Source organism: Hypanus sabinus, chromosome 18 (assembly GCF_030144855.1).
Source record: "Hypanus sabinus isolate sHypSab1 chromosome 18, sHypSab1.hap1, whole genome shotgun sequence".
Lineage (NCBI taxonomy): Eukaryota > Metazoa > Chordata > Chondrichthyes > Myliobatiformes > Dasyatidae > Hypanus > Hypanus sabinus.
In genome coordinates, this window is record NC_082723.1 from 43,030,865 (window position 1) to 43,057,146 (window position 26,282).

General features: G+C 39.2%; 1 protein-coding gene across 7 annotated transcripts in view; it reads right to left on the reverse strand.

Annotated features, from left to right (window-relative positions):
- LOC132407564 (astrotactin-2-like) overlaps positions 1-26,282 on the reverse strand; it is a 1,730,264-nt gene that overhangs the window by 415,030 nt on the left and 1,288,952 nt on the right. For all 7 annotated transcript variants that reach the window (XM_059994285.1, XM_059994284.1, XM_059994283.1 and 4 more), the window contains 2 exons: positions 17,930-18,063; positions 15,420-15,568 (listed from right to left, as the gene is read on the reverse strand). In XM_059994285.1, the coding sequence (XP_059850268.1) occupies positions 15,420-15,568; positions 17,930-18,063 (283 nt within the window). The remainder of the gene's footprint in view (positions 1-15,419; positions 15,569-17,929; positions 18,064-26,282) is intronic.

Below are 26,282 nucleotides of genomic sequence, written 5' to 3' on the forward strand. Positions count from 1 at the left end.
GACTTGTTCTGTACAATCCTTTCCACTTGGACTCTCCCTTCTAGCCTTTTACCCTCTCGCGATTTTTTTCATTTCCAACTTCTGAAGCAACATCATCCATCTTGACTTCTCGACTCACCTTGCCCTCCCTATCCTTACTTCTTCTGAAGCAGTCTAGATGAAGGGACTCAAACTCAAAACATCAACTGTTCATTTCCTTCCACAAATGCTGCCTGACCTGCTGATTTCAAAGGATTAAAAGTACACTTTTTATCAAAATATATATATACAGTATACAACCCTGAGATTCATCTATTCCACAGACAGCAAAAACCATGGAACCCAATCAAAGAAAAACATTACCACCCCTGTCCCTCCATCAGCATTTTACTTTCTGCTCCACATTCCAGAATCTGCGGTCTCCTGCGTATTACCTGGCAGATGACTTTGACATAATCTTTTAGTAGGCACATCTGCTTGAAAAAGACCTTGCAAGGATTATGTCGTCCTTTAACTCCTCATTTTGATTTCCTTTTGATTTGAATATGCCACATCCTTTTATGATTAAGAAAACATGCAAGTAAGTTGTTGCTCAAGGCAGTCTTCAGTGGAAGTGTTTCTTTTCCATACAAGTAGTATGAGTTTAAAAGGAACTTAACTCCTGGGACTTGCTACCCTTATGGTTGAGACAAATGTGAAACTTATCTATCAAGGTTCAGATTTCAGAATACATTAAAACCAATGGATAACTCCTGAAGAGCTACAAGTTTAGAAAATGGAACTGCAAGCTCTATCAGCAAGTACCAATAAAAAGTACAGTGGATTTTGGTTAATTGGGTCATTATTTAATCAGGACGCCCACGTATTTGGGGCAACTCTTAAAAGAAGAAAAAAAAATCAAGAGAACAGCTGGGATTGCCTTAATTTATTTGGGACACTATGCCATTGAATTGAGACAGGAGACTGTTGCCAAACAGTTTCTAACTAGCATCAGTTACATGCACTTGCATGGTCATTAGGCACTACACAGTGCATAGAGGAAACAGTTTTTAAATTGTGTCAGTTGCATATATTTATGTTCAAAAAGCAGTGAATTTTGTCACTGATAGTTGGTAAGAAGTAAGACAACTCAGAACTGTTTTGCTGACTGCAGTTTTAAGCATTCAGGTTTGGAAATGCCAGAAATGCCCGGGAGTGAAAATGAAATGATTTCACTACTTCAACAGGTCAGGAACTACAAAGAATTTGAAGGTATTGGCCATCGTCTTGAATGTTGTAATGAAAATGAAGATTTGGAGGATGAAATCTTTGAAAGCTTTGCATGAAGGCAGTCCATTATTTTCTCTAGGTGCCTACGCTGTTTTTGTTCATGTACAGTCAACCAAAAGAGCAGGGCAGTGTACACTGGATGACATCCTCCGTCAGTAACAATTAGGAACCAAAACACAGCTTTATAGCACCGCAGTGGCATTGATAATGTTGTAATTTGTTCTGTATTCCATTTAAAAATATAACTTGTTCCTCATTTAAATTGTAGCTTGTGTTTTTTTAAATACCTTTTTAAGTATTTCCATGAAATTTCAACTAATTGGGGCAGCACTTAATTGGGCTAGAATGTCCTGGTCTCACTGTGAATGGATTGACCAGGATCCATCATCTTCATTAAAGGAAGACTGTTTCTCAGGATGTGCATTACAATATGCAGCATCCCTTCCTCTGAGTAACAATGCAATACATAATACCAACATTTAAGTGGGAAGCGGTCGTATCAAAGTAATTGCTATGCCAAATCTGTGACCAAATGCTTCCCTGTAAATGAGCATTAAACTAAATAACCTGGGCTTGCATTTTAATTCTGTTGAAAAAAAATGGGTGAATATTAATATAAAAACAATGTCATCAGGAAATCTAGGTCACTGTGCTTTTTCCCAGCACAGAAAGACCCATTTGTTTGATGATGAATAAGCTATGTCTGAGCAAAATGCGTAGAATTTGAGGAAAAAGGGTATCAGTTATATCAAGCCAAGGCTGCAGGGACCTAACTAATAGATAAGGGACAAGATCAGGTTTAGCTATAAAGCTTGGTGGAAATAGCTTACGTGCCTTTCTACAACTGCTGGCAAAACGTTGTGTTCAGCTCCTTCTTCAGAAGAACACAAAACACATTCAATCACCTTGAGATTTTAGGCAGTTTAAGCAATAAGACTTATCTTTAAAAGGATAATATAGCAACAAAGGCTTTAAAATTGTACAGAAATGTTTCCATATATTAATCCCTTATAATATTGAGTCAGTGAAAAGTTACTACCTTTGCAGTACCAAGAACTGCCACAGTAGGAAACTGTGAGAAACACAGAGTGGCTCCCATATATTTAGTGCAAAATCTGCAGGATGAATTGTGTCGGATAGTAACACACACAAAACTCTGGAGTAACTTGGCAGATCAGGCAGCATCTGTGGAAGAGAATAAACAGTCGATCTTTCAGGCTGAGACCCTTCACTGAGTTCCTCCAGCTCTTTGTGTGTGTTGCTTGGATTTCCAGCATCTGCAGATTTTCTCCTGTTTGTCTGTTATATAGCAATTTTCTAACTGTTTGTAGTACTGAGTACCTACGTCTTATTAAAATACCTACTTCCCTGAAAAAATTTAATCTTGCTAAAGTTCATTATGAGTTTGAGGAGGTTTGGTATGTCAACAAAGGCACTCACAAATTTCTACAGATTTACCGCGGAGAGCATTCTAACAACCTGCATCACCATCTGGTATGGTGCGGGGAGGACTACTGCACAGGATCAAAAGGAGCTGCAGGGAGTTGAAAACTTAGTCAGCTCCATCACGAGCACTAGCCTCCGTGATATCCAGGACCCCTTCAAGTAGCGATGACTCAAAGAGGCGGCACCATCATCACAAACCCCCCATCACCCAGGACATGCCCTCTTCTCATTGGCATCATCATGAAGGAGGTACAGGAGCCTGAATATATATACTTATTATACACACACACACACACAAAGACATGCTTACTGTAATTCAGACCTTTTTTTTTCCTATCATTATGTATTACGTTGTGCTGCTGCCGAAAAAAATAACAATTTCACAGCATATGCTGGTGATATTAAACCTGATTGTCATTCTGATTCTGCTTTTCCTCAAAACAGCAAATGCATTGCAGGCATTCCCAATTTTTGCTTCTCTTCCTTTTTCTTTGTTTGCTTCATGTTATTACAGGGGCTTCAAGCAAAAACCATCTCAGGCTATTAATGGATGAACAAAGGACCTCACGGTAAAACAGAAGTGATTAATATAGAGTAAAATACATTTTGAGATGCACACAGGGCTGGAAAAACCTCCCTGTGGTTCAGTGAGCAGTGAGATAAGAACACCATCCATCTGTGAACAAATAAAACTCCAGAATTTATTCACAGAATATCAGGCATGAGGCCAGCTTTCAAAGCCCTAGATAAGTTCATGTGGTTCTGACTTCATCTGAAAAATTTGAGTGTAATTTGGGATCCTTCTGAAATGTTGATGTTGGCACAAGTCCATGATAAAGTGAAGATATGCTATGGATTTTAAAAAGAGATAAATACAAAGGCTAGCATAATTCATTCCAAATCAACAGTTTACAGAATTATTAAAGGCTAAAGAAATCAGTTTCTATGACTGCTGATAAACATACTGTTAAAAACTTGCAGTTAAGAGGCATCACAGTATTTCATGTCAAATTTATAAAGGTCGTGGTTGATTAGACTGTTTCCCCTGCAGGAGAACCCATTATTTAAAAGGCAGAATGTACTAACTCAAGGCTTCTGAGCATTCAAAAATGTTTTCCATTCTCACTTGATTCTGAGGAATTGGCATTTATCACATGTTTTAGATTTTTTTTTCCTTTTATTTGAACAAAGAAGTGAAATGTGATATAGGCAGTGTGAAATAGCACGGGACAAATCCATGATCTCCCTGATCCAATTCCTTGGTGTTGCCATGGTGCCTGCATTTCTGTTTACCAAAAGCAATACTTCAGGGTTTTCACTTACCATACGTACAATTCTTTATTGCTGTAGAGTGGTAATGTAGACCTTACATTCTGCATGTTTAAACTGTTACACCTTTAGGCTTATGCATATCTAGTTTACACATTAAAAGCAGGGCAGTTCAAGTCACATGTGGAGAAATTCATTCCCACTCAATGGCACTATAGGCTTGTCACAGGACCTGTACAGATTTCATGGTATAAATCTTGGAGGTTCAACCCTAAATATTGGTACTGATGCTGGGTAATGTTTTAACAGTACCAACTGCAGATTAACTCTGCTAACTGGGCCAGCAGAGTGGTGCAGATATTAGCAGCAATCCAGAGACCAGGTTCAATCCCGGTTTAGGTGCTATCTGCAATTATCTCTCGCTCCCTAATCATCTGAGTTTCCTCAGGTGGTTCTGTTTACTTCCAAATTCCAAGGAGGGCATTTTAACATGAGGGTAATTGACCACTGTAAATTACCTCTAGTGCAGGACTTCCCAAATGGGCTCCACAGACCCCTCACTTAATGGTAACAGTCCATTGCATAAAAAGGTTGGGAACTGCTGGTCTAGTGTGTAGCTGAATTGCAGAATAGGAGGTGAGCTCAAACTCAAAGTTTATTGTCCTTTGCATAAGCATACTCTATATGTGCACAAGTGCAATGAATAACTATTTGCGGAAGCATCACAGCACACTGTTTCAGATAAGCACCATTAACAAGAAAAAGAAACAAAACAAAAATTCAAAAATTTTTGCAGGCAAGAACACAATGTCAATGTGGTGATGGAATGTGAGTTGACTAGCACGAATGTTCAACGATCAACACGGACTCAGTGGGACAAAGTGCCTGTTTCTGTACTGTATGCTTTCATAACTTTAAATTTCTAGGCAATTCTTCTGAAAGGGACTTCTATTTTCCCTACGTACTATACATCTTCATCTGTTTTACGTAGCGTGAAAGATTAGTTTATTACATTTTTGGTTGATTACCTTAATTGGAAAAGACAACCTGAAGATCTGCTTGAATAGCTTTGAAAATGGGTTTGATATAACACAATGCTTGAGTTAATCAAGAAGTGTTTAATTACAGTACCGTAAAACACCAATAATCCTGTATCCTATTGTTTAGAATGCCCAGTGTTTGAGCAGTGCTGGTGCCTGACACCTTCCAAGTCTGAGTAATGCACTGCCATTCTATCCACAGATCTACGGACTCATGATTGTGGAGCAGCAGTGTGGTCAGAAAACCTGGGGATCAGAACATGATCAGGTACAGTGGCAAAGAGAGGCTCAGGTATGGGAGTGTTTGAAAGTTCCTGCTTACTTTACAAACTGAAAATCATCCAAAATTTTCCACCTCTGCGCTCCCTTTAAAACTCACTGGCCAATCAAAGTCTAAGTCTGTATGGTACTGCTGTACGGCCAGTTTAAAAAAAATTTGAAATGAAGGTGTGTTTTAGGAGGACATCTAATCATCCAGAAAATCTATTACTCCAGCTCCAACCCGAGGATGCAGATTGTAGAAATGTTACTGTAGAGCATCTTTTGTCCTGGCTGGTTCACGGCGTATTGCAGTCTCCTGAAGTACAGCTTTGTTAGGTAGATAAATGCACCAGAGAGGATGTCAGGTTCCAGAATCAACCAATAGGGAATTCAGTAATTGGCCTGGACTTCTCTGACGCCACTAGCCTTAACTTCCTGATCAGGCCATCAATAAAATCACTCATGAAATCTAGGACGTTGACCCTCGGGCCTACAGAAGTCTCAGGCAGGTGATCATGCACCTGAAAACTGAAGATGTAGGTAGTCAAATCAGGCTGGAGCTGTGTTGGTTCTTATTGGCTCCATGTTAATAGCTTCCCATTTAGCTAACACTCAACTGTTTTGAGGTGACAGTACTGTGAAAAGATGAAGTTGTGCTCTCAGCAGTGAAATTTGGTGTCACTGTGGATCCAAGAATACACTGAAATTTGACTGACTGCTTTACAGAATCACATAATTGGTGTGGCACAGAAGGAGCCCATTTGGCTTCTTTCATCCATGCCCTCAAAGTCAGAGCGTACAAAATTACCAATTAGGCCAACATGATAGATCACTCTTTTCTTTAAATAAATCACATTATGACCCTTACGGGGAAGAAGATAATTGCTTCAATGAGTACTACCTTGTACTCCAGTGTCTCTGGAGAAATATAAAAAGGTAAAGGTTGCTCCAAATATCCCAAACACAAATTGTTTCACACCCCTGTTGGGTGGCACAGTTTATAGTAAATGATTACACTTTTCTGACGTGGTCTATGTCCGCCAGATTACATACAGTTAAACTCAAACATCAGCTTCATGGGCATCAGAAGATTTCTACTGTAGTTGTGATTTCTCTATCAGGTAGTGTAGAACTTAGCACAATGCTTCACAGCACCACAGTCTGTATGGTGCTTGCATTTCTCCCAGTGACCGCATAGGCTTTCTTCTGGTGCTCCACCTTCCTCCCACATTCTAGAAAATTCACTGACATACAGCACAGAGTAGGCCCATCTGCCCCTTCCAACCGTGCCGCTCAGCAACCCCCAGTTTAGCCATAGATTAGTCACAGGACAATTTACCAGTTAACCTTCCAAGTGGTACTGTGGGATGAAACCGGAGAACCCGGAGGAAACCCACATGCTCACGGGGAGAACATGCAAACTGCTTACAGGCAGCAGCAGGAATTGAACCTGGGTCACTGGTACCCTAAAACATTACCATGATGCTACTTGTGCCACCCAAAACATGAAGCAGTTAGGGCTAGAGTGCTGTGGCCCCAGCAGCATCGCGACTCTTATGGATGCATACAGCACATCTCAGACTGCATTGGTCATTGACACAAACGATGAATGTCACTGTACGTGTGAAAAATAAAGCTAATCTTTAGATAGACCCATAGCTCATATCAAGAAAGCATCTTTCCTGAAGAATATGTAAATGTCCATAAGATGTCATGATGACTAGACCACAGTACTTCTTCCAAACTTTCATGAAGAAGTGAATCTAACCATAGAAGTGTTCATAAGCTCATCCTTAAAGCTCCTGACAGTAATCATCTCCATCAGAACAACAGCATCTGTTTTAACTTTTCTGAGGTCCTTCTCCAACAAGCCAGAAATGCAAAGTATTTTGTTTAAGAAAACAGCATCATAATATTTAGTTGTAAAACAGTTTGCTGACTACTTTCATAGTTTATCTTTGACAAGCGATTGAATTTAATAAACATAAACAGGTGGTAGAATTTCATTACCTCATCAAGCAGACGTTTCTAATTTACATGCACATTGGATTTTAAATATGAAAAACTTACAATATTGAATTGTATTGCTGTTACCTTTGTGATAGACATATTATATAGCATGACCTATGGTCAATCTAATTTTTGGAACAGGTGCTTTAATGTTCAAAGACAATGCATTATCAAAGTACGTGTATGCCTACATACACTGAGATTCATTTTCTTTCAGGCATTCAAAATAGAACAAAGAAGTACAATAGAATGAATGAAAACTACATACAAAGACCGACATGCAAACAGTGAGCAAAGGAACTGTGCAAATACAAAGAATACATATAATAATAATAAATAAGTAAATGAATAATACTGATAACATCAGTTATAGAGTCCTTGACACCGAGTTTACAGGTTGTAGAATCAATTCAGAATCGAGGGGAGTGAAGTTATCCACGCTGGTTCAGGAGTCTGATGCTTGGAATGATTTTTGACAATAAGCAAAAAAATCGGACTTGCAATTTTAGCAATAAAGGTTTAATTGCTGTAACAATGACATAATGTTTCACCAGAAAAAAAACATTGTCATGTTTTAACTTTACTTTCACAACTGTGTAAGACTTTCCCATCTACCTGTCAGCCAGAGCCCTTCTAAAATATATTTAATGATAATAATTATATCTAAGATTAATGATCAAATACATAATGAACACTTTCTCAATGAGCAAAAGCTTTGGAGCCACTTCCCGTTTTTCCTGTCATTTACTAGGATTGCTGGTTCTCAGAGAAAACTGTGCACTTAGCAGGGATCAATTCAGTTCCAATGTGGAATCAAATGGCTTGATTTTAAACACTAGCGATAAACCTGTTCTTGTCAACTCAAAAATTAAATTACATATACTGTGAAATAATATCCAGGAGGATTGCTGGACTTCACCAAAAGAGAGGTTGAAGAGTTACAACTTCCCTGTTGTAAATAAGGAACATTAATAATTACATTATCATTGGGCCCCTGAAATCAAAATGATTACTTAACAAGAACTTGAAAATAGTAAACCTCTAGCATAGCATTAATCAATCACTTAGATAATAAACCAATTTCCAACTGCTAATAATTCATTGAATTTTCTCTTTTTTTTCTCTATTCATCAGATTATGACTGATAATTAATTAGTATCATGGTCAGATGATTACTCTTCATGTGTCATTTTAGATTCCTTATGTTGGTAGGATATTACAACTATTATCCTAATTATCTTCAGGAAATATCCTGGTATGTGCTCCCACCAGTTCTGATGGAGGGTCTCAGCCTGAAATCTTTACTGCTTATTTTGTTCATGGATGCTGCCTGACCTGCTGAGCTCCACTAGTATTTTGTGTGCATGTATCAGAATTGGAAATCCATGCTGATCTCCAACAAACCATGCATTAATTGTAATTTGGATTCAAGTAAATACCAATTCTGTCACACTGAGAAATTTGAATAAATGAGGATTTGTTTTTATATTTTAATGGGTTTCGCCCATGTGAGCAATGACTGTCTTTTATCAGCACATTTATTACCTGATTATTTTGGAGCTAGTGTTGCAACCAATAATCAAGAACTATTTTTCAGTTTCTTGTTTAAATGAGATTTCTACAACCAGGGCACAAGTTCAGACAAAATATCTCTCTATTTGCCTGTCAAACACAAGGAGTCTTGCTGCCGATTGCAAACCTTTCCAGAGTGAAGATTGCTCATTTAAGTTGCATCAAATGTTCTCAAGGGATGGAGTAAATTTGTCCTTCTGTAATGTTTTATCAACATATTGAGGAATGATAGAACCTGAAACTTTAGATTCAGATTCAGAGTTTTTAATTTTCTAATACATGAGGGTGTAATGAAATCCTTGCCCATATGAAGATCACAGACTAAATATATTGTGGCGAGCATTTTGTCCAAAATGACAGACAAGGAATCTCTTACACTCAACAATGGTTTTGTTGTGATAGACACAAAACAGACTGGGCACCACGACCCGGAGAGTGAACCCAACCAGTCTCACTGGATGGGAGAAGTGACCATCACACACCCCAGTTAAGGTTAGGGTGAACCACAAATACACAAGCAAATAACTGTATAACCTAAGCTAGAATGTAACAATAAATGAACTGGAATTTCCCACCATAATCCCACAAAAGCATTTTAACACAAGAACAATAAACAGTGCTGGTCATTAGAAATGCAGGGAAAGGCTATCGATCATTCCTCTGCCCAGAACATCACAATATTTTACAAAATTTATGGGGTAGATGCTACCAAAGACTGAAGTTTTTCAGAATAATAAGCAGTTTAAAGTAAAGCTCAATTGATATTTCCTTATGTCACATTAAGAAATATAATAATGACCTTTTTAGGCGAGACACTTTGAGTTTCACAGAGTGACTTGTTGTACGTGTCTTTGATGCAATGTATGCCGAATGAAAAAGGATCTAGTGCTTTTCTGGTGCATTTGATGAATAGACTCTTCTCGGGCTTCCAGCCGGGTACAGCTGTCAACCTTACTCAAGATTCAATGACAAACTCTGCTATCTTCATCAGGGATGATGCCTGGGTATGTCTAGTCTAGTGGTATATACACCCCCATTGTGCTTCCCCCCTGACTGGTTAGTCCTCAACCAATCAGTTTTTCCCTCTCCCACCTTGTTTACACTCGAATTCCAGTTCTTACTTAGAGCGAGATCTTCATCTTTGTTAAAATTCTTTTTCCCTAGTTTTAATTCAATGGCTTCCTTTACCAGGTGGCCCCAAAGCCATTGGCGCAACACAGTAGATTTGCACCGTCGAAATCAATCCTATGGCCATTGTGAATGCAGTGTTCTACTGAATGCAATGCAGATTGATTAAAATCAGTACTTCAAAAGTTCAAAATCTGTGAACAATTCACCCAGCCTTATTCCACTATGAATGCCAGCAGTTATTCATGAGCCCCACCAAGCTGCAGGTCCTGAATCTCTGTCCCCAAGCATCAATCTTGTGTCCCAATTGTCTGGCATAATCCCCTTCCCCAGCCAAATCCACCATTTGAGACCGATGGAATCCTAGTCCACAGCTTGGAATAATGCCTCCTCACTCATGAGGCCACAAGCAGATGACGTAGTCGCCAGCCGGCAGTCTTCTCGCTCCTTCTCCATTGCATGTGACCTGCTACGGTTATGTTTCTTTGAAAAGCACGTCAAGGAAGATGACCAAGACTGGGTCATGGGAATACTGACTTTACAAGGAGAAAACATACCGCCAGAATGGTATTTGGCATGTCACATTTTGATGGATTGATGACACCCTGCAGTATAATAGTTAAAGGAACCAATGCAGGCAATCAGTAGCAATGGATTCATGCACCTAGATAAGTGAACCCTCCACTTTTCATGTAGGCTGCTAGTAATGACTGATTAATGAGATAGCATGGATACTCAGCAGTAAATGCAATAACATGCTCCAGAATAACTATCACAGGATTAACCTGTTCCTGCAGGCGTTCAGGATGGTAATTTCTATGGATGCACATTAACGTTGGATTAATATGACCCAGTAGATGCACAGTACTGGTGGGTTAGTATGTATTTGCAGCCGTAAAATAATAATGTATTAATGGGCCCTGGAGTCTCTCATCATCTGTGGACTGATACTCCTGTGCATGCACTGACAAATAAAAGAGCAACATGATTTTGCCATTGTCCTGTAATGGTGCAACTGGTACTGATAGATTGATGCTTCCATGAATGAGCTGAGAGATGATGGAACAATGCAACCATCATGTGTTCGGGGATAACAGATAAAAGCACCATTTTATATACAATGAGTAATGACTCGTCGAAAACCACTGCCTTCACACAGCTTCGACTAGCGCCCCAGCAAAATTGGATTAATGTATCTTCCTAATGCTAGAAAGATACACCTCCACATTCACCCAGCTGTGGCAGATTTATACACTCAGTATTGATAGATTAACTCACCTCTTGAGGCATCCAGTAGTTATGCATAACACATCACCGAATCACCAAATTTATGTGCCCCTGAATTGCTCAGTGATCTCAAAGTGTTCAAAAATAATGCATTAACTTGCAATGTGGTCACTCACTACTGTGGATTGACCCATGGACAGATTAATGAACCAATTTTACAGCTAAAAATGAAGATTTAGTGCACCTTTGCATGGAACCAGGAATAATAAATCTCTTATGGAAACCCAGTGATGGCTTAACAGTTCACTGCAAGTGTCTAGCAATGACAGCACGCCATGTACCTGAAATGGATCAATGTTCCACACAGACGCTGCCGGCAATGATGCATTATTGCATCCAAGCAGATTGCATTTGCCTGCTCATGCATGTGCTGTGTTAGTGATGAATTAATGCTTCTGCCACAGCCCCAGAAACAATGGATCAAGAAGCCACTTCAGGGCCCATTATATGACAGATTAATACAAACAGGCAGGAGATCACTCACAGCATGCACCAGTTAATGCACCTTGCAGGAAGTATCAGCAACTACAGATAAGGCTCCCTCCCTCAACTGGCTAAAAGTAAAGATAATGCATTCCTGCATGCACCTCTACAGTGTCTGTAATGATTGAATGGTGCGTTCTTGCCAGCTGCCAATAGATAATGAATAACACAACCCTGCAGAAGCCAGGTATGATGAACTAATGCACCCCTACGGTCTGTTAATAAACTTGCTTTAATGAACCCAGATATGCAGTAAAGGGGGTTTAACGTGCCTGACGGTGTCCAAAGAGAGAGTGACACCTCCTGCATCACAGCAGTAACGACAGAGGAGCACCGTCTTTTGGTTGCTGATAATGATGGGAAATTGTTACACTGCTGCAGGCTGCCAATAAAGACCTTTTTAACGTGCTCATTCGGTACTGCCAACAGAAGTAATGACATTTCAAAATGGCCCTGCAGAAGCCCAGTATTGATAGATTCCCAAACCCCAGCAAGCACCAGGTAAGGAAGCAAGGCATGAAGATTTAACTTGCCCCTACACCTACCCAATAACAAGAGATTAACTTACCCATGCACAGTGCTTTATCAGCAGGTTAAATTTGCCATAGTGGCACCAAGTGGTGGTGTGTTGACTCTATTCCCTCTCTCCCTACAAGCTCCAGAATTGGTAGATTAACTCAACCTCACAGGCAGTAAGTGATGGCAGAATAATACACTCATTACGCAGTACATTATTGATAGATTAACATGTCACTACTGGTGGATGAATGTAATAATGCAGTGAAACAGCTATGACAGATCAGTACCCACATAGCAGGTAACTGGAAAACCTTTGAAAAATGATTATTTTAATGTTGCATGATGGATTAATGCTCGCAGATGCTGGAAATTCAATCCACACGCACAAAATGCTGGAGGAACTCAGCAGGCCAGGCAGCATCTATGGAAAAAAGCACAGTCGCTGTTTTGGGCCGAGATCCTTTGGCAGGACTGGAGAAAAAGAGCTGAGGAGTAGATTTGAAAGGTGGGGGAGGAGAAAGAAATGCCAGGCGATACGGCTGAAGCAAAAAGCGAGCAAGTTGATTGGTGAAAGAGACAGAAGGCTATGGAGGGAAGAAAAAATGTTTGGGAGGGGAGGTAGAAGCATCAGACGGAGGCAATGGGAGGGCAAGGAGATAACATGAGAGAGGGACAAGGGGATGGGAAATGGTAAAGGGGGGTGAAACATTGCTGGAAGTTTGAGAAATCTATGATCATTCCATCAGGTTGGAGGCTACCCAAACAGAATACAAGGTATTGTTCCTTCAACCTAAGTGTGGCTTTATCTCGACAGTGGAGGAGCCATGGTTGGACATATTGGAATGGGAATGGGAAGTGGAATTAAAATGGGTGGCCACTGGGAGATCCCTCTTGTTCTGGTGGATGGAGTATAGATGCTTGGCAAAGAAGTCTCCCAATCTATGTCAGATCCCACCGATATACAGGAGGCCGAACACTCAACAGACTCAAAGGTGAAGTGTCGTCATAGATGCTGCCTGGCCTGCTGAGTTTCTCCAGCAATTGGTGCGTGCAGCCCTGAGGGAGCTCAGTAACAGGTTAACACACTACTGCAATGGCACATAATGAAGGATAATGCACCCCTGCTAAACACTCAGTAAGCAGGCAATTAACCTCATTCTGCCTGCTTTTGACTATGGAATAACACTTCCCTGAATACACCAATAACGATAGGACTAGCACTGTATGGCAGGCTGCCCAATAGAGGGTTTTTAAATCACCTAGAATGTTGCACAATACTGAGAGATTATCACCTTCCCTACAGGTAAATGTAACAATGGTTCCACCCAGACATGCCCATCAACAACAAAATTTATGTGAGCTGCAAGCCCCAATAACGGCTCTGTGCATCAGTGAAGCCCTGTGGTGAAGATGGTGTTTTGCACCCATGCACTTGCTGAGGAACACAATGTTAACGCATCTCTGCAGGGAACTGGTAATGAGGAATCAAGACACACTTGCTGATACCCAGCAAAAGCAGATTAGCAATTGCTGGAGGAACTCAGCAGGTTTATGGAATAGATGCTGCCTGGCCTGCTGAGTTCCTCTAGCATTTTGTGTGTTGTGTCGGATTTGCAGCATCTGCAGATTTCCTCTTGTTTGCCAGATTAACAATTGCCTGCAGGAGCTTTGCAAGTGTGTAGTAATGGTGTGATAATGGACCTCTGCAGCGATTTTTCAACAAGCTGTCATTTCACAATCAAAGGTCTTAATATGACCATCCATATCTTTTGCACCACAAACAAAAAATGTTTTTGAACTACACCCTTCACTGGTCCAAAAGTAACAATGGCAATGAACTTACTCTGATCTCTCCTTTTTGAACCATCACACTTAATTTTTTTCATTTTCTATTCGATTTACATTTTCCTCTTTGCTGGCTGGCTGGTGGATAAACTATACATTCCAAGCGGGAACAGGGAAATTAAAAACCTGCTGTTAAATCTGATGGGCCAGCAGTTTTAACAGAGCATTTTCATTAACACAGGGCACACTGTGAGGGCTGAGAGTCTGTAGTTTCCCCAGGCATTTTTTTTACAAAAGTAAAAATAAGGATATTGCTTAGAAATGCAGGTATGAACTGAAGGTACAATGTGATCACAATCTAACAGGTATTGAATAGGGAGGAGTGCTTTGGCTTGCAGATGGTTTTTCCTTTATGCCAATTGTATGCCAGCAGCACTTGGAGCTCTGTCAACCTAAACAAAAGGCTGAAAATTTCACGAGAATGCAACAAAATTTCACAAAAAAATTGAGGTCCATGAGTCATTTTTTTTTAACGACTGGAATCTCAATCTGGTGTTTATCTTCATTCGAGCAAAAACAAAAGCAGGATTAGTCTTTACAGTATATCATACTATAGAAAAACTCACAGGCACATTTAGTGTGTGATGATCACATGCCTATAAAAACATAGAGACAACATATCTACTACAAATATAAAATCAAATATGTTCACAAATTTGAGAAGAATCCTCTCACCAACCCACGATAGCTGGCAAATTAACATTATCCCAACTGACTCGTGGCCACTGTTTAGTACAAAACCACTTGTCACTCACTTCTCTCCATAATGAGAGAAAAAGAGAGAGAACATGATATACAAGTGTTCTCAACAATGTAAGCCAGCCACAAAGGAAATTAACTATTTCATTAAGAAATGTTGTATACATGGACTGTGTGCTTTGATTTATTGTAGGTGTGATAGCATGGTTGAGGGATCATTCCTCACAAACATGCCTATGGATATTATTTTTTGTTTTAAGTGGCATCTCTGGCAGTGGCTGTCATCATCAGTGCCCTCTTGAGCAGTGAAGATTAAGTGCAATAGAACAAAATGATGACAGGTATAATGGAAAATGTTTTCACATTATTGATTTCATGCACTGACTTTCAAAAACAGCTTATGTTACAAATCTCATGTTCTGAATACAGTCAGAAATACATTTAAAATACCATAATTCTATTCCAATCAGTATCTAACTTCCAGTTTTGCTTATTTTTGTACTTCCAGAAGAAAATATTTGCAATTAACTTAATTTAGTAAATATCCAGCCAGGAAGTTCTTGACATAAAATTTTGAACTGCAAAAATTTGCTTGAGAAATTCTCCACTTACCTGCATAAAGATTTGGGTCAATATAGTCGTCCAGTTTCTTATAGTGGATGACGTAGTCAGCTATCTTCGTTCCTATCACTGGTTGAGCATCTTGCCATTCCAAGCCTATCATAGTACTTGATGGTTCTACACTTGATGAGAGTCTCAACCTTGATATGAAGAAGAATCAGAGAGCAACATTAAGGAGTGCAAAATTTGGTTTCTTGAGACACCACTTCTCAATGCACAAAGGAAATCAGAGACACATACTAGAGAGCACCAGGTTCCATTTCTTGATACACCGCCTCAAGCACAATACATAATTTTCTGCATGCTGCAAATAAACGCTATGTACTCTATTCCATCTGTCCACTGCTTTTCAGAGGGTGGGTGTCTATTTTCCTTTAACCCACAAGCTCTTCTTCTTGTATTCTCATTGCAATAAAACCAAACCTTACTGTGCCTTCTTTGCTGAGCCATTCATTTGCAACACCTCAAGCTCCAGTGGGATTTTAGAATCCAGCCTAGTCATTATTTTTACATCAATTTCCAGCAATCAGCTTATATATAGGGAAGTAGCTACTTGACCAACTGCCTTGCCTTTAATGAGAAGCAGAAATTGAAATTAGATTACAGGAACCCCACTATATCCGACAGTCTTTTTTAATAAAAGCCCGTCTCCAAATTTGTGTAATTACTTAAAGCTATTTAAAAATGAACTTCAGCACTACATGATATACCAGTACATATCAATAAATTAAAATGGGAAATGAAAGTGGAATTGGACAAATTTCACTGACGAGCAGGCTAAGCAACCCATTATATCGAAGACACAGGCCTCAACTAGAACATACAAAGTATTCACTGGTAAGTCAAAAACTCTGTCCATTTGTTTCTTTTTTCTTGAGATACAGCACAATGTAATCCTACACTAATCACAATTTACAATGACGATTTAACCTATTAACTGGTATGTCTTTGGACTGTGGGAGGAAATTGGAACACCTGGAGGAAACCCATGCGATCACAGGGAGAACGTACAAACTCCTTACAGGCAGCCGCGGCAATTGAACCCAGGTCACCTGTACCGCAAAGCGTTGTGCTAACCACTACACTACTGTGCCGCCCTCACCATCATGCCTCAAACTGGTGGTTAAGGCTGTTCAGTTATGCTCATTTGACCCGTCAGCTGCGAGATATGTTAAGTCAAATGCTTCCACAGTTCACAGGTCTTTGCTGCTTCTAGATGAAGATTAGCACTTCTGCCTTCTGCCTGCAGTCAAATTTCGACAGCTACAGACAGGCAGCAAAGAGTAAACTGACCAAGAAATCTCAGCAACATAGCAGGAGTCTGCTCACAATAAATCATTTATTTATTTTGCCTCTTCCCCCCCAAAGCCATGTTGTAAAAAAGAATAAGGAGTTCTCTCAATGTTCTCATCAACATTTCTCTCTGAACTAAAGTGTCTGTAAGGCATCACTGACATGGAATGGTCTTCAGCTTAGCATACTCAACAAGAGTCTCAGCACACTAACACTTCAGTATTATTTCTACAAGTTGTTTACCTTCCTTTACTGCCTTTGCATCGTCCATGCCTCTATCTTCTCACTTACTACAATCCTAGACTATTTCCTATTGCTTTTCCATCAAACTTCCTGTGCTGCCATACTCAGAGAAGACTTCTTGCCAGTGCACCTAGTTGAACTACTTCCTACCCCGTCTTAATATTTATGTTTTACCTTTAGCATTCTGATCAAATTGATCCTATTTAATCCATAGCATGTGGAAAGTAAGCTAATCAAGAACAGTGAAAAGTTAAACACTCCAAGAAATGAAAACTTTTGAGAATGTATATTGGAACCACTGAATGCAGGTACAAAAGAGTACATTGACACTGAACAATCCCAGATCATCACTGACCCTTTTTAAAAACCAGGTAATTGATTCCAATGCTCTTTCAACATTGATCTGGCTCACATGAAATATCTGTGCTCAGGGACACATTGACAGCAATGTACATGTAGGTAATAAAAATTCATTTAGATTCGATGCTTTTCATATTTGTCCCTGGCTGTAACACTTGCTTGAAACTTAACAATTCTTTCCTGAGTGGTTCAAAAAGTATATTCATGTTTCCAGACAGGAAAGAACATTTGGACATAACTTCTGAGGCATTTAAGATCAAATTACTTGCAACTAACACATTACTGCTGCACCTTCAAAGCAGGAATGAAGGATAAACCCCTTTCTTACTGATTTCACAGTTTGAAGTCATGGTAAAGAACAGAGTAGATACTAAACAAGGTATAATAAATCAAAGGACATGGCTTAAAATACTAACATTATGTTGGAAAATACATCCTTAAAGTAATATTCCACTTGACCCTGTTGGCTTTTTCTGAAGTTTGTAGCAACTATGCCAGAAAGTTCAAATGGTGGTGATATTTTCTGAAACTTTATAGTCACTAGGATTTGCAGTATTAGTTAAACCTTGCTCAAAGGTAATTAGTGTTGTGATTAGTATACATACACAGGTTGAGGTAATGGGCTGCAGCTTGGGAGTCCATCCTCATCAAATGCGCTCAGGTCACATCTGCACCAGTCATCAATGACATCACCCTTCCCCAAGCACCAATAGGAGCTCATTAGTGCTGTCTTGAAGGCCTATAAAACAATCACAGGAAGTGGGAGGTAAAACCAGTCGTGCTGTTGAGTCACTGGCAGTCTCATTTCCTGAAATAGTACATCACCACAGAAGGGCAAAATTGACTCAAAAATGTGTATCTACACCCCAACAAATATTAGTAATAAATCTTGAATCATATCAATTTTCAAATTGTAATTAACATTCTCCATAAACTTCAAAGCTGGTAACAGACAGATTAATTTTCAGCCTGCTTGATTTCTTGGTGTATCCATATTTTTAGTTGGAAAAACATTGCATGACAACAACCAATCTAGCATCATCAAAGCATACTTCCCTCAACCAGACTGGTGTCACGTTACCTCAGAATTAAAGGAAGACATACTGACTTAATTATTTGTAAACATCTGGGTAAGCAGAGAGAGAGAAAAAAAATAAAAGTGAAAAATAATTTCAGCAAACAATCCTGGACACATTTCGATTCAGACTGAGGTTTCCATGTGAATGTAGACATTTATTTAGTTATTGGCTTGGAATTTAGTTGACATTTGGAAATAAATGTTTTGCAACACTTCTGCCTTGACCAGGGTAAGTGGCACCTCCTAAATGAATCTGTTTTTAATGAAAGCTTTTGTTCAGACTATGTGGGCAAAAGAAATTCACTACTGTTGCTTAATCGTAACATGCCTAATTCAGTGATGGCAATATTGGGCGGCAAAACAACAGGAAACAAAAAAATTAATGGAAAACTACAATATTTGCATTCAATTGAAACTTAATCAGAATGAAATCAAGAAATGAAGTGTTGCATGTAGCAGATTAAAAAAACAGATTGCAATTAGAAAAAGAAGTGCCTTGACCAGTATTAGATCTAAATTTGCATCCATAATTTTGTGTTTTCTTTACTGCTGAATTCCTCCATAGGTGTACAGCTAGTTTCAAAGCAGTTCAGAAGAGCGGAGATGCTAAAAGCAGAAAGCCGGTAAATAGAAAGCAAATGGATTGATTCGCTTGCATGCAAGGGTTGCGCAGTGGGACTTATTATAGCATAGATGCACCAGAGAGGTGACTGGTGCCCAAATGCAATGGATGTTGCAATCGTCAAAAGATGAGTTGGTTCTCATATTAGCTCTGCCAACTGAAAAGCAATATGTCTATCTGTTGTCTGTACACAGACCATAACAATGAGTCTTTGACGGATTCAAGCCATCTTTAAATTAATTAGACATCAATTGGTGTCTGCTACAGTTTGTGTTGATATGACTACTCAGTGTTAAAGTACAAGATGTTGGATAATTGGACTGTCAGATTAAAAGGCAGAAGTTTTGTTAATATTTACCACAAATACAGAAAAACAGTTCAATAGGGAAGAGAGAATAGATATTCTCTCTTTCTCATCAGTGAGATTAAGTACTCTTGGTGACAATACTTTTTGAGGTAAAATGGGATAAAAATACAATTTGTCTTTTTATTAATCTTGGAAATAAGAGTTACATCAGGATCAGAGCTGGTCAGTAAGGGGTTGGTAGTATTGTAGAAGAAGGTCAACTTCACCTTCCTATGGATAAATTAATTGCCTGGATAGAGAAATAGTTTTTTAAATGTATCCAGGTGATTTAAATTTTGCTTTACAGTACTTCAGGGTATTGTAACACATAAAACACACTATATAACTGCAAATGCTGCTCATATTAATGCTGCGAAATTTAAAAAAAACTAAGGATAAGAAAAAGGCAGGAAGCTGATTTCAAGGTTGGAAATTCTTTGCTGAAATTTCACAAAACTTGCCACTGAATAGAAGGCAAAGTAAAAATGTGTGTAAGTGGCAGAATACCAATTCCAAAGGAGAGCAAATATTTGCAATGGTGATCCTGTAGAACTGATATAATTGCTTCAGTGGACATTGAGGAAGCAATCCATGACTGATGACTGTAAGGCATCCTTTACTGAAAGAGTTAACGGGTTACATAGGACACCTTCGTGACTAGCTCAGGCACTGTTGGCCAAATGTTTTCCATTGGCACTGTAACTTTTTGATTATTTTCTCACTCTAATCTCCAATTAACCACAGTGGCAGAACAAAATGTCACTGTATATCTTAAACTCCATTGTTAAATATACATTGATACTCACACATTATATTTTAGAAGTGGCATTTCACCTTTCAAATATGGTGAAGTTTGGTTAATTGGGCCATCAGTTAATTGGGGCAACAAATATTTTGGATAACTCTTAAAGAACAAAAATGAATCAAGAAAATAGCCAGGATTCCCTTCATTTACTTGGGGCAACATACCACTTAAATGGGGCAGGAGATTGTTGCTGAACATCTTCCAGCTGGCATCTGTTCCGTTAACATAGTTTGGCTGTGAGACTCTGCACCATGCTTAGAGCGAACAGTTTTAAATAGCATCGTTTGCATGTTTCGTTTCAAAATCAGTGATTTCTGTCACTGATAGTTTGTGAGTAACAAACAGAAAGGCAATTCAGAACTGTTTTACTCACTGTAGTTTCAAGCATTCAGGCTCCGTGCTTCCAGAAATGGCCGGGAGTGAAAATTAAATAATTCACTTCTTTGACAAGTTAGGAACTATGAAGAATTTTGAGGGCGTTGACAATCATCTTAAACGTTACAAATAAAATGAAGATTTGGAGGATGCATTCATCGAAAGTACTCTTTGAAGGTAGTCCACTAGCTGATTTTGTTCATTTCCAGTCAATCAAAACAACATGTACGCTGAATGAATTCCTCCGTCGATAGTTAGTAGGAGCTAATACACCATTTTAGTGTACTGTAGTAGTTTTGGTAGTGCTCTAATTTATTTAAATACGTAACATGATACTTAGTTAAATGGTAGTTTGTCTTTTTTAAACGTTTTTAACAGTTTCCATGAAACTTCAGCTAATTGAGACAGCTGCTTAGTTTAACCATTTAGCCAAAATGTACTGGTTCTGATGTGCCCCAATTCACAGGAATCCAATATATATGGAATAAAAACCACAGCCTAAAGCAATTCAAAGTGATCCTGTACCAATCTGCATATCACTGCATAACAGCAAATACTGCACAATTCCCAGAATACAGTTACAAAACGCTGCATTTCCCAAGACAATATTAATGAAGTGACATTAATTCAAAGATAATTTTTAAAAACTGAAAAAAAGCAGACGATACTCTGGAATGCACTGCCTGAATGGCTGGTGAAAGCAGGCACTCTTCACAATGAGGTAGAGAAGATTGAAAACTGTTCCCACAATAGATGAGCAAGTGGAATTGGAGTAGATATGTAACTGAAGGCCAGTTTGGGCTGGAGGACCGAAGGGCCTGTTCTTTTGCTGATTGACTCTATACCTCTACATTAAGCAGCATCAGAGAAAATGAAAAAGCAATCAACCTGAAATAATAACTCATTTTCTTTCTCCTCAGATGCAGCCTGGCTTAATGAGTATTCCCATCACTTTCTACATTGAGTTTAGATTTCCATCATCTCTTTTTATTCACCTTTATTAATATCAGTCATCTCTCAACGTGAGGGAGGGAGGCATACAATAGCTGCTCTAGATTAGAGACCCAGGATGACAGGGTATCTGTCCTAGATGTCCATTTCAAACTGAGGTAGATTCACGGGCATAACCTTTGACTGGGAAGTAATTCAGACCATAAAACATAGGTGCAGAATTAGGCCAATCAACCAACTGAGTCTGCTCTGCCATTCCATCATGGATAATCCCAGGTCTCACTCAACCCCATACACCTGCCTTTTCGCCATATCCTTTGATGCCCTGACTGATCAGGAGACTCTCAACTTCCGCCTTCCACAGATTTACGACTCTCTGACTGAGAAAATTCCTCCTTACCTCTGTTCTAAAAGGTCACCCCTCAATTTTGAAGTTGTGCCCTCTAGTTCTGGATACCTCTCCATGCCCACCCTACTTAGTCCTTTCAATGTTCGGTAGGTTTCAATGAGATCCCCCCCACCCCCGAAGTTCTCATCTAAGGCTACATCCACACTAGACCGGATAATTTTGAAAACGCCGGTTTCGAGTAAAAACGATAGGCGTCCACACTAAGCGTTTTTGAAAATATCTCTATCCACACTGAAACGGAGATTTTGGCGAATCTGCTCCTCCTGCGAGGACACATCTACTGAAAACAAGCGACATGTTTGGTGTCGAATTTCGCCGTAAAAGTGCGCATTTGTGTAGTTACAGACTAGAAAGACTTAAAATGATGGACATCTGTTGGAGAATTTAAAACTAAAAAGAAACAAATACTGGAGCGTACGGCGGCAACTGTCAGGAAGTTCAATGACAGATTGACCCGGCTGATGACGAACACTGAAAAACTGACTAACTCTGTTGCATTACTAAAGCACCTTGTTAAATCTATAAAACATGTCTGCATCAGTGTTATTTTGTATTTCCATACAATGTTACATTAGGCTGTTACACATCTATTGTCAGAGAATTGCATAAATAGGTAAACCACCTTCATATGAGCAAGGACAGAAAACAGGGCAAAGTGAGTACAGTATACTTATTTATTCAGTAAATTATGGGTCAAAGTATTTGGTGAGTACATTTCTAACTCTTCTGGCTTCAGTCTCGTTGCCGTCTGTTCTGAAATTGTTAGATTGTGTGGGGGGTTGCGTTCAAGAAAACAATGAAATGGTGCGCTGCCCTCTGATAGCGTTTTCAGAAGTCTCTGGTTACCCCGTCCACACTGATCTGCCCGAGCAGCGTTTTCAAAAATAACCCACCCTGGGAAGCGTTTCTGATAAGCTCCGTTTTTGGGGGATGAAAACGCAGTTTTAGTGTGGACGGAGGGTAAAAACGAAGAGAAAAAGCTTCGGTTATGGATTTAGCTGGCATAGTGTGGATGTAGCCTAAGTCCAGCTGCAATCGCATGGCTTCCTCAGCACTATCTACCCCTCCACCTACCTCTGTATCATCTGCAAACTTTGCCACAAAGCCATCAATTCCATTACCTAAATCATCGGCAAACAAGGGGAAAAGTAGTTGTCCTAATGCTAACCCCTGAAGAATACTACTAGTCACCGGCAGCCAACCATTAAAGGCCCCTTTTACTTCTACTCACTGCCTCCTGCCTGTCAGCTTTCTGCTATCAATGCCGGTAACACCATAGGATTTTATCTTGTTAAGCAGCCTCATGTGTGGCACTTTGTCAAACACCTTCTGAAACTCCAAGTAGGTGACATCCACTGCCTCTCTTTTGTCTAGCCTGCTTGTTACTTTTTTGAAGAACTCTAACAGATTTGTCAGGCAAGATTTCCCTTCACAGAAAAAATGCTGACTTTAACTTATTTTATCATTAGTCTCCAAGTACCTCGAAACTTAACCCTTAATAATAGACTCCAACCCTTTCCCAACCACTGAAGTTAGGCTAACTGGCCTAAAATTGCCTTTCTTTTGCCTTCCTTCCTTCTCAAAGAGTGGAGTGACAATTGCAATCTTCCAGACCTCTGGGACCTTGCCAGAATCACATGATTCTTGAAAGATCATGACCAACGTATCTGTTATCACTTCAGCAACCTCTCTCAGGACTCTGGGATGTAGTCCATCTGGTCTATGTGACTTATCCACCTTAAGAACTTTGAGTTTGCTTCATATCTTTTCCTTTGTAATAGCGATGGCACTCACTCCTCTTCTCTGACACTCACAAACCTCTGGCACACTGCCTGTATCTTCCACAGTGAAGACGGGTGCAAAGTACTCTTCATGTTCATCTGACATTTCTTTGTCCTCCATTACTATGTCACCAGCATAATTTTCCAGTGGTCCAATGTCAACTCTCACCTTTTTATTCTTTATCAATAGGTCAGCAAGGACCCGCAACAGAGTGCTCTTTCCACTGAGCTGACTGATTCTACTTCTAGAATTCCTTACAGTGCCTGACAAGGTTCTTCCCGGCTGCCACTGCTATCAGAAACCTTGATTATAAAGTCTCTGCCTTTGCCGAACATTCAAAAATACACAAAGGCGAAAACTCTCAAAAAAATTAATATGGAAAATAATAGTATAAAATACACTATGAAAAATTAAGTACATTCAAATCATCTCAACTAATGAAAATGATCTGATAATTATATTTCTTTCCCCAGTGGTTGTCTCTAATTGAAATCAATGGTCTTGCTGGAATTTTTCCAGATTAACCTGGCACATGTGCTGGAGGCGAAATTCCCAGGCTAAATGCTGGGAAATCTGCAGAAGTTTGGGCTCCCCTGCTAAATTCCATGAAGAGTCCAACAGGCAGTCCATACACCAGCAATCAGCTGCGTGCAAGTTCAAAATTCCTGCCATCACTCAGAGTTCTGAACTTCAGCCCAGTTATGAAGGTAAAGGTCACCATTTTTAGGCAAGGGAGGAAGACCGGGTCTATGTCACCGTTGTCAGACTTTTTAACTATGTGCAAATAAAAAAAAACTGGAAACCTTCTCTGTAGAATAAGGCCAATAAAGAACTTGCCAAGGATTTAAAATAATCATCAACCTGACTATTGCAACAGCTACTTCCCAGTGAGAACACATCAAGCATTTTGTGTTGATTAGAAGGAAATGACTAATTATCAACTGCTTAAAAATTTTAAGAAAGTTTTTACAAAGTAATTTTCAAGCTTTGTCCCACTGGAGAAGTTTCATCCATTGGCTGTGGATAGTTGAAATGGGGATTTGCAAAGCATGTAAATTTATGACTATTGGTCAGAAAATGGTGTGCCAGAATTTTTAGCATCCAGTGCTGATGGGAAAAGCTCCTCAGAGCTGCAATATGTCAGGAAATGACACATGCAATTACACAAACTTGGGGAACTTGCCCTAACATATTCAACATTTTCCTTTCCTACATCAGAGTACTGGCTATAATATCTGTTCTGTAATGTTAACTGTTGAAATGAAAAGTCAACAAATGGAACAATTACCTACTTTCAAAATAAAGCTGTTTAAAAAATCAGTAAAAGCTGTATTCTACTTTATTTTACATTCAAGTAGAACGTTTTGGAATTTTGGCAACACACTTCAAAAGATAGGTTAGGATTATAGAGGTGAGAAAACACATAGAAATGCATTTAACAGGTATTCTTCAATTTACAAATGTTCAACTTAGGAATGTCTGCAATGCTGGTGTTTTTTTGGGGCTCTTCCTTCATTTTATGAATGTACCATATTCTTTGTTACAATAAACAGTGCACGACTCTGCTCTTGGGAATGCACTGTATCAAAATTCCCAGTGCATTTCACTCTTTTTTATTTCATTACTTTTCATAACATGGGAAGTTTTGCAGAAATTAATCTATTTCATAAAGCAAAGAATTCTTCCATTGTTACTGAAATAACCAGATACAAAATTTTCAATGTTAATCTTGGAACCATTACTCCTGTGAAGAAATGAAAGATGAAGAGATGACCAATGTATTTCAGATGTAATCCTCTAAGATTACATTTGAGCTAAGTTTTGGATTAGCTTTCACTTATCAAAAATATATGTAACAAAAATATGATTAATAATGGGATTGTAGCCACATCAAGTACAAGATAAAGTTTAGAGCTGAGGAACCCTGTTCATGAAAGGTTTGGAATATCCTGACTTGTTACAGATGCAGATAGTATACCTTGAATAAAGCTTTAATAAGAAGATATCAACCTAATTTCTACAGATGTACCATGCAGGACATTTTAACTGCCTGCATCACCAGCTGGTTTGGATGGGCTATGACACAGGATTGAAATAAGCTGCAGAGAGTTGTAAAATTAGTCAGGTCCATCTTGGGCACTAGCCTCCATTGTATCCAGGATATATTCAATGCCTCAAAAAGGCAGCATTCATCATTGAGGACCTCCTTCACCCAGGACATGTCCTGTTTTCGTTGCTACCATCAGGAAGAAGGTACAGATCATGAAGGCACTTACTCAATGATTCAGCGACATCTTTTTCCTCTCTGCCATCCGATTTCTGAATGGACAACAAATTCATGAACACTACCTCACTATTTTTCTTCTTTTTATTTTTGCACTACTTATTTATTTTGACTAATAAATATATATCAGAGATATAATAAGTCGGATAGACAAGTTCCTGCAATTTCCTGGCAGTTGCTATGGGAAATCTTTCTATTGAAAGTGCTTCAGCTGAAACCTGGACAAACCAGGCAAGGTCACTCATTTCAATAATGGAAAAGAAGTAATAAGTACTTGGTAATTTATATGATGTGAATTAATTCGGG